Here is a 20,747-nt window from a genome sequence, read left to right as displayed (position 1 = left end):
TCTCTCTCCCTTGTTTTATTTTGTTGTTTTTTGTTTTTTAAACCCTAGCTTATTGTGGTGCTTATCAAATATACAATAGAGAGATACGGGATGTATAAACTTAGTAGGGATGCACCTGTGATTAAACGACATATTATATGTGAAGATGGGTTTTCCCTCCCCCCCCTTTTTCTTTCTTTTTTTTCCATCCTCTCCCTTTCCCATTGTTGTCTGTGTAATAAAAAATAAAAATAATAATAATAAAATTTATATTGTTTTATTTGTTTCCTAGTATAATTTGATTGCTTATTAGTAACCTATGAGTATCTCTAAGTGTTGCATCTTATGATTCTTGATGAAAGCATTCTATTTTATTTTTCTTTATGTACACTGAGAACAGGTGCACCAAAGACAAATTCCTTGTGTGTCCAAACACACTTGGCCAATAAAGAATTCTATTCTATTAACATCTCGAATAAACGTCTCAAAATTTCAGGCACTGAACTTACATCTCCTTTCCTGACATAATCTGGATCTTTGTAGATATCTCGAGCCAGTCCAAAATCACAGATTTTGACCACGTTGTTCTCCGATAAAAGGATATTGCGAGCAGCCAAATCTCGGTGTATACACTGAAGCAAGATAAACAATCAGTCACTTGTCTGAATTCTTCCAGAAAATAGAGCTAACCTTATCTTAAAAGCTATCATCCCTGCAAGGCTTGGTTGCATGACTTTATACTTAATAGTAAAATATTGTCTCCCAGTCTTGGAGCTTTCTGTTCTGACCTAGGCTTCCCAAGAGCATGAAGCAAACTCCTTGTCCCCACGAAAACCCCTTTTATTAATTGACTGTGAATTCTGCTCATTGACATCCAGCAAAGTCTTTCAAGGGAGGATTTACAGCCACAGACCTTATCTGGCTTGGAGAGCTGCCAGGCCGATATCTGCAGAACTTGGCAAGGAGTCTCAGAGAGTCATGAACCAATTGTGAACTAATTGTCTCCTGCAAACTCCACTCCCCTTTCGTTCTTTTTTATTCCCTCTGGGAGGGGCCATTCATCATCCATCTGTGGCCTTACTCCCAAGTCAACCCCTGTTCTTTAGCTGTTCCCTTCGTTTGGCAACTGTGCTCATGCGCACACTGGGAATAGGCTCCAGCTGTTCATCTGCCTCACTGATGTCTGACTCTGAAGGCAGCTGATAACTGGCATACGGTTCTGGTCCCCTCTCTGCCTCCAACACAGAGCCCTCATCAGAGCCCTCCCCAGACTCCAGGACTGGCCCATGTTCCTCCCCAACCTCCTCACTATCCGAATCTGCTGCCGCTGACAGGCCACAACACTCTTTTTTACATGCATCACAAATGTGACAAATGTTTTTTTAAAAGGTGGGGCTTCTATTGTTCTATCATGGCCACTATCTCCCCCCCCCCCACTCATAGATAATTCCTGCTCTACAGAAAAATATTCTGCTCCACACCAGAGAAGCTCTCTTACAAATTACCGAAGAGCAGATGTGGATAGCAATGTGTTGACATGTTCATTTACATTCATGAAATAAATAATAAAATCTGATCAGAGGAAATGGACAGAGAGCTTCCAGCTCGTATTTCAACATTGTTGGTGAATTCACAAGTGCCGATACCTTTACCAAAGCACTTAGGAGCATCAATAGCTTAAGCTCCAGAATGCTCTGAAGTCTCGAACACAAACATTATGGTTTCCTTCCCCCAAACCTCATCCTTATTACAATTATTTCCTGAAGGATGTTGTCACTCCACCAGTGTCATTTCCCTACAAGAAATTCCTTACTTTCCGAGACGCCAGGAATTCCATCCCCCGAGCCACCTGGAAGCTGTAGCAGATGAGGTCCTCCAGGCTCAGAGAAGCTTTGCAAGGATCTTCCGAGGTGGCTGCAAAGAAATGAAAAATGAATTTATATACAGTGCATACTCTACAGCACATCCTGAGCAATATACCCCGTGTTTCCCAGAAAATAAGACAGGGACTTATTTTCTTTTGACACCCCCCCCAAATAAGCGCTTATTTTTGTGGTGGTCTTATTATTTTTGGGGTGCAAGAGGCAGCGAGCATGGTCACTTCATGGCTACTGCTCTGTTGCAGTATTTTTGGGGAGGGCTTATTTTGGGGGGAGGGCTTATTTTAGCGCATGCACTCAAAAGCCCAATTGGGCTTATTATCCAGGGAGATTTTCGGGGAAACTGGGTAGTTAAAATTGTAGCGTGTATGGTGATGATGAGATATTTTCCATGGGAACTGCTGAGGGTGGTATCTATCCTTCATCAGTTGAATTAACAGAATGGAATATCTTCCATGGAAAATACCCTTGTTTAGTTGACAGATACCACTTTTTGTTGTATTACAGGATTTTAAGAAAAAAACTCATTGTGGATTAATGAGATATTAGCAGTGAATGAAAACCCTGACCATGGACAGTGACGCTAAAGAAATACCAATTAATATTAACAACCTCACTAATTAGCCCTTGAAGGTTTTTTTTTTCCTTCACAGAAATTAATTCTTAATTTCTTCAGATTATTTGGGTGTAAAGAGGGTTTTATTTCATAAAAGTGATAACCTGACATTGCCCGGGTATTTATTTATCCTAATCCTGTATTATACAGGAAAAGGAATGAATTATATCTATAGTGTCAAGTCAAAGTAATTCACTATAGATATAATTGATTCCTTTTCATTTTAGCAGCCCAGGCATTCCAGAGTTAAGCTGGAACACACAGACACAGATACACATGAACTTGCATCCAGAATGCACACTATCACTGTCAAAAGTACTGTGATTTGACTTCCTTTTCATTTCAGCGGCCCAGGCGTTCCAGAGTTATCTGGAACACACACACACACAGGCAGACACACACCGAGGAGTGTTCAGGGTGTCTAACCCCCTCCCCCCCCCCCAGTATTTGTTTCCAGAGAGTAAGTCATCTGTGTACCAAGTTTGATTGAAATTGCTCGAGGCGTTCCAGAGTTATTCTGGCACATACACACAGATACAGATACAGATATGGATACGGATATGCATATAGATATAGATATTTTATTATACATTTCAACTTTGGTCGTAACATTTGCTTAAAATATTATGACAAATCTCACTTTCTCCTTCTTCCACATCACTGAGGGATCGCTCCTCGCCAAAGCCTGAACTTGCTGAGCTCTGGCTGCTTGCAATGCTATCCAAGCGTTTCTTTAGGTCTGCAGAGAAGTCACCGTGTCCTCGCCCAGTTCTGGTATTATTGGTCTATGGCGGTTCAAACAAATATAATTACAAAAGAAGCAATCAAATTTGTATCATTTTCTGTGACAGCAAAAAAAAAGGGGGATGCAGCCCCACAGTTCTTAGTTGCTGGTAAATAATGGAAACTATACAATAAGGTATGCAAGAAAATGTGGCGAAAAAGATAGCACCTATTTTGCTGGAGTTATATCAGTGGTGGGTTCTGGGAGGTACGACCCAGTACAGTCGTACCAGTGGTAGCTGGGAGCAGCGGCCACCGTACTGGAACAGTGGATTGTTTGGCCTACCCGCCCGCGTTCCTTACGGCTTTTTGAGACGAACGGGCCAATTGCGAGTGTTGCTGGACGGGTGTGTGTGCATGTGCAGGCATGCGCAGCACACATGCCCGCCGAGGACACCCCTCCTTGTCGCAGCGTACCGGTTGCAATGGGATCGGGAACCCACTACTGAGTTACATACAGTATTTGCTTCACACGAGCAAAGATTCCACATCCATGGTTAATCAATGTCATCTTCATACTTCCTTTAATGAACGTCATTATCACCCACATTTTAATATGGTCCGCCTTTTTTTTAGCGGTTCAGCCTCAGAAATGCTATTGGTGTAACCCGTAGCTTGACCAAAGTTGGGTGCCCTTGCCTTCAGCTGCTTTAAGCCAAGATGACACTCTTCCGCTATCAACATTGAAGTAAGATTAGATGCTTAGCTAGATTTCTTGTTTACATGGAAGGCTGCCATTTTGGATTTTTTTTACCTCAGGTAGCAAAATGCTTGTGGGTGGCTCTGCTCAGGCATTTATGTCTGAGCTTTACATGGATTAGACTCTTAGTGATAACCATCGTAACTGACTCAGGACCATTGAGTAATATGAGAGAGAAAGAGCCTCAAGAAAGCAAATTCTATTGTACCTAACATTAGCAAAGTCCCCAGAAACTGTATCCTGATTAGTCAATGGCTTTATGTTGAAATGTTAAATGTGTACTGAGAAAAGGAGTCCAATTGCTCACCACATCTATACCAGTGGTGGGTTGCAGGCAGTACAGGCGTAACGGTGCCTGCCCGGAGCATTGGGTATCGTTCTGGTACGGTACTCCAGGGGGCCCACCTGCCCGCCCAAGTCTTTACTTGTATTTGAGCTCTTCAGCGCTTCTGCGCACACGGACCGAGCGCACGGCACCTGCGCGACATTCTGCCGAGAAGCTGGAACATTGCGGAGGCTCGTGGAGGCGTTGCCAGAGGTAAGGATGCATGCGCATGCTGCACACACTGTGCACACTGCACACATGTGCATTCATGTGGTGGACACCGGGCCCCATTGCATCATACCGGGATCCGGAACCAATCATTGATCTGGGTTCACCAACAAATGCACGCCCGACAAATGCATGCCGACAAATGCATGCTGACAAAACGGCGACGTTGAAAGCGCACCCACTAAAGCGTGTTGACAAATGCGCACCGACAAAAGCGTGCCCTCAAAAACAACGCGAAAACAACGGTAACAACCCTAACCCTTACCCTAACCCTAACCCCTACCCTAACCCTAACCCTAACCCTAACCCTAACCCCAACCCCAACCCCAACCCCAACCCTAACCCTAATCCTAACCTAAAAATCCTAATCGCGCTTTTGTGGGCGCGGTTTTGTCGGCGCGCTTTAGTGGGCACGCTTTTAACCTTGCCGTTTTGTCACGGCGGTTTTGTCGGGCGCGCATTTGTCGGGTCATGATTGATCTGTACTCTTAATAATGCGAAGTATGAAAATGAAAACGTGGAGGAAGAGAATGGCGGCCACAAAAGTCATCCATGGAAGGTCCGTGGCTGATGGCTGACTAGAACCTGAATCTTCTAGTCTTATCCCACCAACTTAACCTCTGTAATCACACAATGTTCAACAAATCTCATCACGAATACAGTGAATGGCTCTCCAAGTTCTGAAACCTCACCTTGTACGGAACAAAATCATTCCGTTTGCTTCTTAAGTACACAGACAAATTTCCAAACTTGCAGTATTCCACAATCACCATGAGGGGACCTGAAGAAAGTCCAGTGAGAGAGAAAAATGGGCAGATCATGAAAACAGACCAAAGCATTATCAGACAGAATCAACCATCATCAGACAGAACCTTACAAGCCTTCAGATAGGAAGACTCAAAGAGTATTAAGCAACCATCAACCTGCCCTATTGACTAATTCTCTGTATGTTTTCTGTTAAATATTTCTGCTTAGTTTTGTATCTTTTTCTTCATTGCTGAACTCCAAGGGAGAGCTACAAAATGGGTTGCCACGTCAATCCATCCATTCATCCATTCAGAGCAAAATTAGTCAATGCAGTTTCTAAGATACATGAGAGATGTTCTTGAGTAGCAACACTGACCTCCTGGTTTTGTGCAAGCCCCAAGGAGGTTGACTACATTGAGATGATGGCCAATATGAATAAGAATTTTGAGTTCAGACATCAGGGCCCGATGTTCGCTGTGAGTTGCACCCTCTGCAAAACAAAAGGCATACAAATGATTGCAGTAATAGCAACGGCACTTAGACTTATATACCGCTTCACAGTGCTTTACAGCCCCCCTCTAAGCTGTTTACAGAGTCAGCATATTACGCCCAACAATCTGGGTCCTCATTTGACCGACCGCGGAAAAATGGAAGGCTGAGTCAACCTTGAGCCGTTCAGAATCGAACTCCTGGAGTGAGCAGTGAATTAGCCTGCAGTGCTGCATTCTAACCACTGCGCCACCGTGGTTCTTTTTAATAAACCGAGTTCCATAAATTGTAGTCAGAATTTATTCAAGGGCCTCAGTTAGCTGAGCTGCCAACTTCCATTCCAAAGGTGGGGAAGAATTAAAAAAAAAATCATCAGGTCTATCAAACTTCGTTGCTGCAATGTAAGATTAAACAGGCAGGCTTAAAAGTCTGCTCTAAACCTTGAATCATATTTATTGAAGCATCTTAGAGGAATGGCCACCGTACCAGACATTCTTCTGGACTTTCCTTCGAGCAATTAACATCTCTAGTTTATGCCTGTTCTCTCAAGTTTCAGTAGGTTGCCTTTCTTTCTACTGTAGACAAGTCTAAATGATGGGAGGGTGTTTGTTTGTTTTTTAGGCAAACCACAATAGAGATCAAAATAGCATCTTATCAAGATTTGTGAGCAAACTTAATAGAGATTTGTTATTATTAGAAACTGCATAGAGAAGGTGCATAATGTGCAAAGGAACTAGGCATTAGTTCATGTGTAAGAAGCCTGCAGAATTTATATATACAAATAGCAGGTGTAAGGAATATGATAGCACAGCTATCATGCATAAGTCCTTGCGAGGCCCCCAGGCAGCCTGTTTTCGTCTGGCAGAGTGTTGCTGGATGCCGGGGAGGCCAAAAAATGGGGCAGAGGGGGCCACATGCCCCCCCTGTGCCCCATTTTGGCCAGCAGGGTGCTGCAGGAAGCGTCCATCCCATTTTCCCCCTGCTCCCGACTCCACGCCACCCCCACCCCTGCCGGCCCACAGAGAACTACAATGCTTATCTGTCCTTTGAAGAAATCCAGTTTGACACCCCTGATTTAGATGATAGATGCTTGCTAATATTAAGAGGTTTGTAATGTGTAAAACCCTATCCAGCAACAGTTAACGATTACCCAGACTAGATAGGAAATGCAGAAATGCATCTGTTAATGCATTAATACTGTTAATGTGCACGTTACCTGTCTTTTGGGAAACACAGACAATTGTCTGAACCAAAGAATAAAACAGGAGGACATCTTTCATCCCTAAAACTGCTAAAACCAACTAAATACAGTACAACAATCCTCCTTGCCCAAGAGTTATAATCTCTGTAGTTTCTACGTTTGCTTATCATCACTTCCTTGCTAGGTGAGTGTAGATTCTTTTCCCCCCCCAATTTTTTTAAATTTTTTATTCTCTTACATATCCTTTTAAGTATACATTCACACAATTGTTATTCTTCTTTACATTTATCATTCTTGTACATTTGTTATTCCATTTAAAAGGCTATTGTTAGGGGCATCTCTGTTGGGGGACAGAAAGTAGCACAGCGGGATGAACAGCTAGAGAGAAGGAACGTTGCTAGTAGAAGAAACAGAGTCTCAGACACTGCTAGTAAAAACAAGTAGCTTTACTACTAGTAATAGCTTCACAAGCAGTGATAGTAGGTATTTGTCCAAACACAATTCAAAGAACAAACAATTGCTTACAGTCGCAGTTCACTTTCCAGTCATCAAGTGATCAAGTAGTTATCAAGCATAGGCCAAGCAGAGAGAGAGAGAGAGTGACCTTTCCTGACTCCCTCTTATTGCAAAGTTAATTACATTTGATTGTAAAGGTAATTACAGCTGATAAGTACATTCACCCATTTATAGCAACATCGACCATTTGGTATTGTATATGAAGCTATATTGCCTACCCAGCACTAGGAGTATACTCCCAGCAGCTATAATATACAGTTTGGGTTGCTTTATTTACCATCCCTCCCGCCTGTTGTAACACCGCCTTATTTTCCCTTTCTTTCCTCCCTCCCTCCCTTCTCTCCTTCCTTGTTCCTAGGTGAGTGTAGATTCTAGATTCTTACCTTTAAGCATTTTGACTGCTACGGTGCTACAGGTAGTCGTTTTGTCAATTCCAAATGCGTCAGCTTCGATCACTTGACCAAACGCGCCTCTCCCGAGGGGCTTTCCTGGATACATAGGAAAAAAGAAAAGAGGGATATTTATCCCCAAGTGTCAGGAAAGAAATTTACACATTCCATTTTTTAAAAAAAGTGTGGAAGGAAAGAGTCTGAGAAGGCTATCCTAGTTGGTGATCCTTGCAAATATGTTTCAGTACTGGCCGCGGAAATTTTGTCATCAAATCAAGAATAAGATTGTATTATTTTTGAACAGATGAGATTATTTTATATGATCTACTGGTCTAGGGAAGGAGACGCAGGAGACTCAGGCAAGCAAGAATAAAAGCTCAACTCTTTGCCTTAACTAGATCCCTATTATTTAGCTACACTCAATCAATCAACCAGAATAGAGCTGGAAGAGACCTTGGAGGTCTTCTAACCCAAACCCCTGCAGTTCCCACTGTTAGCAAGTTTGTCCTTAATTCCAGTTTGCTTCTCTCCTTGATTAGTTTCCATCCATTGTTTCTTCTCTTGCCTCCTGGTGCTTTGGAAAATAAATTGACCCCCCTTTTCTTTGTGGCAATACTGGAACACTGCTATCATGTCACCCTTAACCCTTCTTTTCTCTAGAGTAGCAATCGGTCTTGTATTTGTCCCCAGGCCTTTAATCATCTTAGTTGCTCCTCTTTGCACTTTTTCCAAAGTCTCAGCATCTTTTTTGTAACATCGTAACCAAAACCTCCAGGCGTGGCCCTACTGATGATTTATAAAGCGATATTAATATTTCATAGGATTCTGATTGGAACATTTTAACATTCCTGTGAGGTTAGCCAATAGGCATCAGGGACCTGACACTGGGCTTACTTGACCAAGGAGTGCATTTGCAGCTAAAGCGAAATGGGAGCTACAAATATCCCGATCAATTCCCTTAGCCTAGTCTACGGACATTCTCAGTCATCCAGATCATAATTGTCTGAAAGGCAACAATGTTTTTTTCCAAGGAGGAGGAGGAGGAGATGGGAGGAAAGGGAGGGGAAGAAGAAGAGGAGGAGGAGGAGGGGAGAAGAAGAGGCGGAGGGGAAGGGGAAGGGGAAGGAGAGGAGGAGGAGGAGGAGGAGGAGGAGGAGAAAAAGAAGAAGAGGAGGAGGAGGGGAAGGAGGGGAAGAAGAGGAGGAGGGGAAGGAGACCTATACAAATCCTTCTTCTGAAAACGCTGAGGAAGCAACAATGTGGATGATATGGTCTTGTTCAGCCCCAGTGGTTCAAAATCAGAAACCTGATGGCCTGGAGCTGCCCACCTAACGTCCCTTTAAGAAAGGACAAGTGCCAGGAAGGGCTTGCTCTCCTCTGGTGACAAAGTCCTGGCTGCCAATTGCATAAATCCGACTATGGGTGTTGGGCCACTGGGACAAAGGCATGTATTCTGGTTTCCCTGAGCGTTTCTTTTATTATTAAATAGCATTGTTGTGGCTAATGACACTATTAAGAGAGGGATTCCAACAGGCACAGCTTTGGCTTGTTCCCCGGTGTGTGGCCTAGCTGAGATTTCACCGCTATACACAGACTGCCGGTGACTTCACCGCTCAGAAATGGTGGAAATTAGGGATGATTGTGCCCTGTCTTTTTCGGTATTCTGCCACACATCTCTTTGACTGTCTGATGACCTCCCTCCAGTTGAAGGATGGGACCTGGCTGGCTTCCAGTGCTAATTAAAACCCATGAACCCTCCTGGGAAACTCAAACACGGACCCGATAACAAAGAATACCCTGAAACAAAGCCCTATGAACAATCTACAATGCCTGCACATCTACTCTGTAGTCTTCGCTGGATTTAAGAAGTATCCCAGTGGGGAATCCAAGCACAAACATGATAACTTTCGAAGTGTCCTGTGATTTCTCCCTATATCCCTATACCCACCCACCCCCAAAAGTTCTAATTTAATGTTATGGCCCTCCAACTGACAGCAGAGCTGGCAGCAGACTCGGACAATGAGGAGGTTGGGTAGGAACGTGGACCAGATCTGGAGTCTGGGGAAGGCTCTGATGGGTGCTCTGTGTCGGGACGCAGAGTTAAAGCCAGGGCCGTCCAACATTTCCCATCCACCAGAAGAAGCATCTGCCTTTGGAGGCTTAGATGAATGAAGAGGAAGAACAGCTGGGCCCTGTTCCAGATGCATGTGTGTGCAGAGCTGTTAGGAGAGGTGAACAAGGGAGAACAAGGAACCGACTTGGGAAGCAAAGCACATGTGGATGCTGAATGGCCCCTCCATGGCTGGGAAATAAGTATAAGGAAAGGGATGTCCTTTCTTCTACGAACTGTGGTCGTAGGAGAAAACAGTTCGTATTTCTGAAGATTCTGCTCATTGTGTTTCGTGCATCAAAGGCTGCTTGCCAGGACTTAATTTGCAGCCTTTTGGCTGGGAGCTCATGGCCTTGCAATTATCACAAGGAACTGATAAGGTCTGTTGCTGCATTTAACTCCTTGCATCACTCTGGCGTGGACTTTTCGGTGGGCGAATGCCGTTAATTCACAAGAGGTAATTAAATAAGGAGTGTGTTTCTTGCTTTTGCTAAGGCTGGGTCAGAACATCTAATGGCTATCAGGACATATTGGTCTGAAGGAAGAGAGCCCACCTAGCTTCAGCCTATCCCGAGGGAATTCCCATTTATTGGCATCGTAAGGGAGACGTTCACACTGCTCAACCATCGGGACTTCATCAGGATCCATGATGATAGACAGGTAGCCAGTTTTTAGTTCTCCTCCATTGGCCTGAAAGAAACACAACATCAACAATAGTAGCTTACCCTTATTACAGGTTGTCCTCAACCTACGACCACAACCGAGCCTAGAATTTAGGTTGCTAAGTGAGCCTTGCCCCATTTTACGACTTTTCCCGCCACTGTTGTTCAACGAATCACTGCAGTTCTTAAATTAATAGCACGGTTGTTAAGTGAATCTGCCTTTGACTTTGCTTGCAAAAGGGGATCGCATGACCACGTCATAGATGCGAGTCGGTTGTCAAGCATCCAAAATGTAAATCACGTGCCCATGGGGATGCTGCAACGGTCATAAGTATGAAAAATGGTCATAGGTCCCTTTTTTTCCAGTGCCATTGTAACTTCAAACCAGTGGTGGGTTACGACTGGTATGCCCCAGTACTGGTGTACTGGTGCCTGCTGGGAGCAATGGGTACCGTTCTGGTACGGTGCTCCGGGGGGGGCACCCGCCCTCCTTACCTGTATTTGAGCTGTTCGGCGCTTCCGCACATGCATATGGAGCGTACGGCACCTGCGCAACACTCCGCCAAGCAGCTGGAGTGTCGCGGAGGCGTCGCGGAGGCATCGCAGGAGGTAAGGATGCAACCGTACTGGTTGCAACGGGATCCGGAACCCACCACTGCTTCAAACAGTCACGAGGTGAGTTGTTGTAAGTTGAGGACTACCCGTATTGGGTGATCTGCCCTCTCTCACTAGCATGGTTAAGACTTGAAGCCTTCTTTTCCTTTTTTCCAGAAATGCAAGAACATTGTTTCCCATAACTGCTCCATAAGGCACATACTCATCAACCGACCTTAGAAACTTGCTTTATTACTATCTGGGGCGGGGGAAAGGCCTAAATTTGTCTTCTCTCATCCCACCAATTAAAAGCAAAATATTTGGATGCCTTCAACGTTCTGCAGGAATGTGATGCCCCAAGGAAGGGGGGGTGGCGGGGAGAAGCCACTGTTGATTTCAAGACAAAGCCAAGAACCAGGACAAAAGGAAACCCATCAGGTTTCATTTGTTATGCAAGACTAATGCCAACAGGACAATGGGGGAAGAGTAGCTTTCATTACCCGTTTCACAGTCCGGAGAATGATTACGAGGAGCAGCCAGAAGAACATGGCAATGATCGCTGTCCCAACAAGAATAATGAGCTCAAGGTTTGTTTTCTCATCCGTCCCTGGGAAGAAACAATGAAATGATTCATGGATAGGTTGCAAAGCCTTTCGGGATAGGCCATCAGCTGAAATACTTAAAAGGCACCCTTGTCCAAGAAAGAAAAACTTTAGATGCTCAAACACCTACCGTGTTTCCCCAAAAATAAGACAGCGTCTTTTGACCCCATAAAATAAATGCTTGGGCTAATTTTCGGGGAGGTCTTATTATTTTCGAGGTGAAGGAGGCGGCGAGTGGGTCCCCACTATTTTTGGGGAATTGAATTGAATTGAATTTATTGCACTTATATGCCGCCCTTTTCCCCGGAGGGGACTCAGGGCGGCTCACAATCCAAGTCAGGTAAGGGGATACAGATAAGGGATAAAAAGACAAACAAAACAATACACAATTTAAAAGCACACAACAACCATACCATTCGAGGGGGGGGGGCAAAAGCTCTTTAGCCCCAGGCCTGTCGGAACAGCCAGGTTTTAAGGGCTTTGCGGAAGGCCTGGAGGGTGGTGAGGGTTCGAATCTCCACGGGGAGCTCGTTCCAGAGGGTCGGAGCAGCCACAGAGAAGGCTCTCCTCCGGGTAGTCGCCAGCCGGCATAGGCCGGTGGATGGAATTCGGAGGAGGCCTAATCTGTGGGATCTAATCGGTCCATTGGAGGTAATTGGCAGCAGGTGGTCTCTCAAGTACCCAGGTCCAATAGGGGTTATTTTTGGGAGAGGGATTAGCACATGAGCTCAAAAGCCCGATTGGGCTTATTATCCAGGGAGGTCTTATTTTTGTGGAAACAGGGTAGAGCGCGGGCTGTCTTTCTAAATATGAACAAGCATGAAGATGCTCATTTCCAAGTGCGTTAAGCATCACTGCAGCATCATTCCAACCTATGCTTGGGTGTTTCGCTCTGATAGACAATGCTCTTAAAAGCAAGGACTCTGAGAGACCGCCTCCTGCCAATTACCTCCCATAGACCGATCAGATCGCACAGACTAGGCCTTCTCCGGATTCCATCTGCCAGCCAATGTCGGCTGGCGACCCCCCGGGGGAGAGCCTTCTCTGTTGCAGCTCCAGCCCTCTGGAACGAGCTCCCCGTGGAGATCCGGACCCTTACTACCCTCCCAGCCTTCCGTAAAGCCACCAAGTCCTGGCTGCTCCAGCAGGCCGGGGGCTGTTGAAGTATCCAGCCCCACGGTAATCTATGAATGTTGTTGTATTTTAAGTTTGCTGTTTGTCTTATTTATTCCCTTTCCCCTTTTTATTGTAAGCTGCCCGGAGTCCTTCAGGAGTGGGCGGCATACAGGACTAATAATAATAAACAGAACAGGTTATTTAAAGAAAGTTTTCCATGGGCTTGCTCCTGCCACGCAATAATGACAGTTTAATGAAAAACCATTATTATATTTTCCAGAGTAAACAATCATTTCAAGAACTAAGCGTGAGCTTAGTGTATTATATACACTATTATATACACTATGTATTATATACATACTGTATTATATACAGTACGCATATTACAGAGTGAGAGAGACACACACACTGAGAGAGAGAACAAGACAGAGAGTCAGACAGAGAAACAGAGAGAGAGAGAGTGAATGAGAGAGACAGAGAGAGACAGAGAGTGAATGAAAGAGAGAGAGACAGAGACAGAGAGAGAGAGAGAGAGAGAGAGGGAGGGAGGGAGGGAGGGAGGGAGGGAGGGAGGGAGGCATAGAATAAAGCTTTAGTTGTTTCCACTAAAAAAGGAAAGAAAACATGCTAGATTCTGACAAAAACAAACCTTATTTGTTAAATAACTGTTGTTATATATTTGCACAAAGGTTTATTTACAGACATTTTTCATCCAACAATAGAAGTTGCTTAGCACAACACATCCACCTACGTCTGGAGATTGTAAGAATAACAGGATGTAACTCTGACGTGCTTGTTTTTTAAAAAAAAAAAACTCGTGACACTGAAGCAGTACTTTTGAAAAATAGTATATTGCTATTCAAACGTATTAACATAAAATCACAGGGCTGTGCATTCCGTACCAGAACAGAGTTTTGCAGCATGCAGAGGCATGAATCGTTTACCCATCTGAAACTCTTTCAAGCAGCTGCATCTTTTTCCCTAAGACCACATGTTAGTTGCAGAACCTTTTGCAATCTCAAGAAAGATGCAGCTGCTTTAAAAAGTTGAAGACAGGAACCATATAATATTTGCATTGCCATGTGCTCCAAGAATGCTCCAACACTGGGAGTTTTTAAGAAGAGATTGGACAACCGTTTGTCTGAAATGGTTTAAGGTCTCCTGCCTGAGCAGGGGGTTGGACTAGAAGACCTCCAAGGTCCCTTCCAACTCTTCTATTCTGTTATTCTGATTGATACTTGGCTCAAATTAAAAGAGCCATTCAGAAATTATCTAAATGTAGTATATATACTACATTTAGATAATTTCCAAATCTCTCTCTCTCTCTCTCTCTCTCTCTGTCTCTGTCTCTCTCTCTCTCTCTGTCTCTCTCTCTCTCTCTCTCTCTCTCTCTCATATCTCTACCTCTATCTATCTATATCAGAGGTGGGTTCCTACCAGTTTGGACCAGTTCAGACAAACCAGTAGTGGTTTGCCGGCCTGGGTCACCGGAACCAACAGTGACCCAGGCCTACCACGCCTTCAAACCAGTTCCCCAATCAGTGCAGCATGGTTTTTTTTTCATTTTTTAATGTTCTGCGCATGCACAGACCTATTTATGGGTAACTACACACCCATGTGAAACATGCACCTGGCACATGAAGGGCGCATCTGGCAAACCAGCAGTAATGCTGGCAGCACCCACCCCTGATCTATAACTATATCTATAAGATAAAGGTGAAGGTGCCCCTCGCACATACGTGCTAGTCGTTCCCAACTCTAGGAGGCGGTGTTCATCTCCGTTTCAAAGCCGAAGAGCCAGCGCTGTCCGAAGACATCTCTGTGGTCATGTGGCCGGCATGACTCAATGCCGAAGGTGCACGAAGCGCTGTTCCCTTTCCACCAAAATGTCATTCCTATTTTTCTACTTGCATTTTTTATGTGCTTTCGAATGCTAGGTTGGCAGAAGCTGGGACAAGTAACGGGAGCTCACTCCATTACGCGGTGCTTGGGATTCGAACCGCCGGACTGCCAAACTTTCTGATCAACACGCTCAGCGTCTTCGCCACTGGTTGTGGTCATCTATATCTATATCTATCTATCTGGCAGAATCTGTGAAGAGCGAAAATCCCTACACCGCCACGACAGAACTCAGTCTAATGTCCCCTTCTTCTAACTCTAAGCAGGTTGCCAACCATTCGTTGAGAAGATTCCTGTGCATAAACTTTTAGCAATCAATCAGTTTCATTGAACTTTCATGTGCAAATTTGGTTTTTCATGCCTGACAGTAGAATCCACATTCCTCTTAGGTTTCAAGGTTTTCTCTTCCGTTTAGATTTTGGCACTTCTCCTATGGCTGCCATCCAGCTTCTGGATTTTCTGTATGGCCCCAGATTTGGCAAGCTTCTCTTGAGCTCTGTTTTTATTTCACTATCAATTAGCATCTGGAATTGCATTAATGTGTTAACTCAGTTCTTTTTTTTTAGCAGATTTTTTAAATTCTTTTTTCCCTTCTACAACACCTTGCAGTCATTATATCAACATTGTTATGTCATCATACCTGTACATGTATATAATATTTCGCTTCTATATTTACACACCTTTATGCACAGTTCTATATATATTTATATATATTGGGTTTTTTTTTGCTTAATTAATTTTATTCTTGTTTTGCAGCCATTTGGACCAATTGTTCCAAATTTCATAATATTCCGACTCTTCTTTATCTTTTAATTTCAGTGTTAATTTGTCCATCTCTGCACAATCCAAAGGTTTTTTTATCACTAATTCATCCGAGGGGGTATTATTTTGTTTCCAGCATTGGGCAAATGCTATTCTAGATGTAGTTAGCAGATGTGTTAATATGTACTTAATTTTCTTTGTATATTCATTCCCTTTTCATTATTCCCAGTAGAAAGATTTTGGGTTTGTATTTTATCTATTCTCCTCTAATTTCTTGCACCCATTTTCCAATTTTTGTCCAATATTTTTGTGTTTCCAGGAAGGTCCACTATATGTGATAATAAGTCCCTTGTACTTTTTTACATTTCCAGCGGGTCAGCTTCATGTTTGGGTACATTTTAGCCAATCTTGTTGGTGATAAATGCCAATGATAAAACATTTTGTATAAATTTTCTGAATATATTAATAATATATTAATAGATAGTAGAAATACACCGAAGGGAGGAGTAGAGGGATAGAAGAAAGAGGGTAGAGAGGATGGGAGAGAGGATTGGAGGGAGGGTGAGAAGGAAGGGTGGGAGTGTATCGGGAGAGAGGAGTAGTAGAGGGGGAGGGGAAGTAGGGTAGAGTGGAATGATGGAGGGAAGATGGAAAGTTGGAGGGGGGCGAAAGAAAGGGTGTATGGAGGGTCGAAGAGGTACATTGGGTTTCTATTTTGGGTGGTATTATTGACAAGAGGAATGGCTGTGTTTATTGTTTAATGTTATATGGCCCCGGTTCTGCACAGTATATATGTGACTGTACGAAAATGGAAATGGAAAATAAAAACACATTTACAAAACATTTTGTATAAATTTTCTTTAAGTGCTGCTGATCATATTAGTGCGTTAACTCGGTTCTAAGGAGTTAACCAACAGAGATAACACAATTCTAAGGACACAGAAAGAATGGCTTTCCAATATCACCCTGGGAATGCATTATGCTACCAACCTTCCACTTCAAAAAATGCAGCTGCTTTTGTACAACCGAGGACATTGCAGGCGTGGCACGTATAAAGACCTTCATCCTCCTTCCTCACTCTTCGGATGGTGAGCCGTTGGTTCCCATCCTTCAGGACAATACCTTGTAGCAGAGACAACAAGAAGTACAAATAACGTCTTTTGCTATGACTCCAAATGGGAGCATTCTAAAATTTCACATTACGATTTCTCTTTGGGGTGGCGCAGTGGTTAAATGCAGCACTGCAGGCTACTTCAGCTGACTGCAGTTCGGCAGTTCGGCTGTTCAAATCTCACCGGCTCAAGGTTGACTCAGCCTTCCATCCTTCCGAGGTGGGTAAAATGAGGACCCGGATTGTTGTTGGGGGCAATATGCTGACTCTGTAAACCGCTTAGAGAGGGCTGAAAGCCCTATGAAGCGGTATATAAGTCTAACTGCTATTGCTATTGCTAACAACTGAGCTATGGAGCTGGATATCGCATCTATCTGAACCTAAACTTGGGTGGATTAAAATCTGGATCGATTTTTGTGATGAGGTGCAACCCTAAGACATATATGTATAGTCATGATAATGGAGATACAATATGAGTGAAACCAGCCAAACACAGTTCTTGCCTTAGGAGAAACTCCCAATCAAAGTGCATGACCTCTGTACCAATCTGATGACTGTAAATATAATTAACCAATAGTTGGTTGAGCTTTGGACATCTGTTTTTCCAGATGGAACTATATCTTTATCATTTTTTTGTTGAATCAAAGTTTTTTTAATGATTTTTTTGGGGGGGGAGGGCTGGTTACTTTGCTTAATCAACAACAAATAAATCAGCTGGCAATGGTTTTCACGCTGCAACCCTTCAACCTGATCAATGAATTGTATAATGCCTTTTTGTGAATGAAGTCGATGATTACTGGGATAAGAATTGGGCAAGAAATTAATATAGCTCTTATTAAAAGATGTAACCGACAAGCATCAGCGGGAGAGGTAGCAGATGTCAGACAAAAGGACGGAGCGTATTGTCCAATGGAATCACAGTTTTGTTCATTGAATTATCAATGAGTGATAGGAGCATTTAAGAGACATAATAGACGACATAATTCTTGAATAAGCAATACATTGAGCATTGCAACTTCAACAGGCAATTTAACATGAGCAATTGGATAGAGCAGAACTTTCTGTTCTGAGCTAGGCTTCCTGATAAAGCATGAATCACAGGCTTAGTCCCCCAAAACCCTTTTATTTAAACGGCTGTGAATTATGGTCATTCACAGCCCGTAATGATTCATGAATAGTCTGTGAAGAGTCCAGCAGAAGTCTGCCACAGTCTTTCAAGGTAATGCTGATAAGCACCCGCCTTTATCTCCCTTGAAACGCTGCCAGAGATTTAATTCCAATTAGTTTTGCAAGGCCAAACAGAGCACAGAGTCAAACGGAGCTTCTCAGAGTTTGAACCGACCAGAACGAACTAATTCCTTCCTTCAAAGGCGCTCGTCCGTTTGCTCCTCTTTTATGTCTTATGGGAGGGGCCAATCATCTCCAAGCCTTACTCCCGAGTTGCCTCTTTTTTCTTAACTGTTCTTGCCTTCTGGCAGCTCTGCCCAGGTGCACACTGGGAACAGGCTCCCCCTGTTCCTCTGCCTCGCTGATGTCAGACTCCGGAGGCTCCAGAGGCAGCACAACACTACCAGATGGCCTGGGCCCCCTCTCTGCCTCTGATGCAGAGCCCTCGTCCGAGCCTTCCTCAGACTCCAGGACTGGCCCATGTTCCTCCCCAACCTCCCCAACCTCCTCACTGCCAGCCCCACAGGCTGCTGATGGACCACAACACTTTCTCACCTGAATCTTCAATCAGAGAATTGTTGTTTTTAAACCAAGCGATGTGTGGGGAAGGAATTCCACTTGCTGTGCAGACAACTTCTATTGTTTTGCCAATGTTCGTTGTCTGATTCTGAGGGTGTCCTGTAATTGTAGGTGCCACTGGTTCTGTTTGCAAGAAAGACAGATGTTAACAACAGGCCCCGAAAGGCAAACATGAAAGCAACCGATGCTTCATTATAATCAATGGGAGGAAAACAATGCTTAGGAGCCTTGCTAGAAGTTCTTTCTTAAAATTGCAGAATGAACACAAAATGTTCCAGCATAAATACAAGGAATTTGTTTGTGTCTGTTAATTTGTTTCAGAAGCACAACCTAAATCCTTGGGATACATGAAAACAGCCAGAGGTGGGCATTACATAATGTAACAACCGGTTCACCCAGAACCAAAAATGTGAGCACTTTAAACACATGGCGATTATCATATTTTTCGGAGTATAAGACGCACCTATTTTCCCCCAAAAGAGGCTGAAAATCTGGGTGCGTCTTATACACTGTATACAGCATTTTTGGCCTGCTGAAACCCTTTGAAAAAATGGATGTGCAGAGGGTTTGGGAGGCAAAAATGAACAAAAAATGGACTGTTTTTGTTCGTTTTTGTCCCCCAGCCCCCAGGAGCACTCTACAAGCCTCCCAAACCCTCTGCATGTCCTTCTTCCCCCACCCCAAAAATGGCAAGTTTTTTTCAAAAACTGGCCGTTTTTGGCTCGTTTTGTGAGACCCAGCCCATAGGAGCACTCTAAAAGCCTCCCAAAACTCTGAATGCCCTTCTCCTTTTTCTGCAAAAAAATGAGGCATGCAGAGGGTTTGGGAGGCCTCCAGAGTGCAAAAATGTTTTTTGAAAATTTACCTCTTCAAAAATCATGATGCGTCTTATACTCGGTGCATCTTATAGTCCGAAAAATATGGTATATAGGACAAGATAGCACCGTGGCAGGTAAGCGGGCCCAGCCACTGGTCGGAACTACCGGTTCACCTGAATCAGTCCAAACCAGCAGCAGCTGACCTCTCAATGCAGCCCCTAGATAAATCTGATCAAATTTAATGGTTAAGAGAAAAAGAAAAAGGAACGAATCCAGAATGTAGTCACAATAACTCAACTTGATTTCCGTTCACTTTAAATCAGGGGTGTCAAACTCAATTTCATTGAGGGCCACATCAGGGTTGTATTTGGCCTTGGGGGGAGGGGGTTGGGGGGGCAGAGTGTGTGGCCAGGTGGTGTGGTCAGCTCGACATCGTTCATCAAGGCTCTGTTTTGCGCTGCGACAGCCTCCTGCCGTTCTCTGCCACCAAAAATGGAGTCTTGGGGGGGCTCCATGTGGTCCTCCTGAGCTCCATTTTTGCTGGCAGGGGCACTGCGGGCTGGTCCTTTGCTGTTTCCAAAGTGGTCCCATGATGGGCCACATCTAAGCAATCAGTGGGCCGAATCTAAGCCCACGGGCCTTGAGTTTGACACCCCTGCTTTAAAGGACATCAAATACACTTTCTGTTCCAGCTCCCTCCACTACTTTTGGAGTGTAGTTTCTTGCACATCATGCAGGTTCCAATGCAGTCTTTGGCCCCCCGCAAAGTTGCACAACCCAACCCAGTGACGTGCGGTGAGGTTTATGGCTGGTGAGGCACTGACACAGTGGTGGGTTTCCAATTTTTTTTAGACTTGTGGATGACTCTGCTTAACTGTTTAAAAAAGCCTCTAAAAAAGCGCCCTCTACAGGAGGAGGCAGGAGAACAACGTGCCTCACCTACATCAGGAATTTTTAGGCTTTTAACCCTTGCTTAACTCTGCTTGAGTGATCATAAAACGCCTAAAGTCAGAGTAGATGAGGCACGTCATTCTACTGCCTTCTCCTGTAGAGGGCGCTTTTTAGCGTGACCCGTCAAAACCGCGCTCGACTAAGTTGCGCCCGATTAAACCGCGTCGCTGACGTCATCAACAGGGCGACAACAGCCAGCGCAGAGAAAGAAGGGTGCTTTAAATAGCGCTTTGAAAGCAAGCCGATTCAACTTAAGGTAAGGGTTAGGTTTAGGGTTAGCTTTAGGGTTAGCTTTAGGGTTAGGTTAAGGGTTAGGTTAAGGGTTAGGGTTAGGGTTAGGTTAAGAGTTAGGTTAAGGGTTAGGATTAGGGTTAGGGTTAGGTTAAGGGTTAGGTTTAGGGTTAGGTTAAGGGTTAGGTTTAGGGTTAGGTTTAGGATTAGGTTTAGGGTGGTTAGGTTTAGGTTTAAGGGTTAATTTTAGGTTTAGGGTTTACAGCGTGCTTCTGTCTCCGCGCTGTTGATG

At 44.1% G+C, this 20,747-nt stretch overlaps 1 protein-coding gene across 1 annotated transcript in view; it reads right to left on the bottom strand.

The window, feature by feature from the left end:
- Positions 1-20,747, bottom strand: part of KDR (kinase insert domain receptor) — an 87,360-nt gene that overhangs the window by 11,460 nt on the left and 55,153 nt on the right. The window contains exons 14-23 of the mRNA XM_032224580.1: positions 18,432-18,578; positions 16,589-16,720; positions 11,720-11,826; positions 10,518-10,653; positions 7,848-7,952; positions 5,635-5,748; positions 5,204-5,292; positions 3,116-3,260; positions 1,793-1,893; positions 489-611 (exon numbers count right to left, since the gene is read on the bottom strand). Coding sequence (XP_032080471.1) covers positions 489-611; positions 1,793-1,893; positions 3,116-3,260; positions 5,204-5,292; positions 5,635-5,748; positions 7,848-7,952; positions 10,518-10,653; positions 11,720-11,826; positions 16,589-16,720; positions 18,432-18,578 — 1,199 coding nt within the window. The remainder of the gene's footprint in view (positions 1-488; positions 612-1,792; positions 1,894-3,115; positions 3,261-5,203; positions 5,293-5,634; positions 5,749-7,847; positions 7,953-10,517; positions 10,654-11,719; positions 11,827-16,588; positions 16,721-18,431; positions 18,579-20,747) is intronic.

Source organism: Thamnophis elegans, chromosome 9 (assembly GCF_009769535.1).
Source record: "Thamnophis elegans isolate rThaEle1 chromosome 9, rThaEle1.pri, whole genome shotgun sequence".
NCBI lineage: Eukaryota > Metazoa > Chordata > Lepidosauria > Squamata > Colubridae > Thamnophis > Thamnophis elegans.
This window is presented reverse-complemented; position numbering and strand designations above follow the sequence as displayed.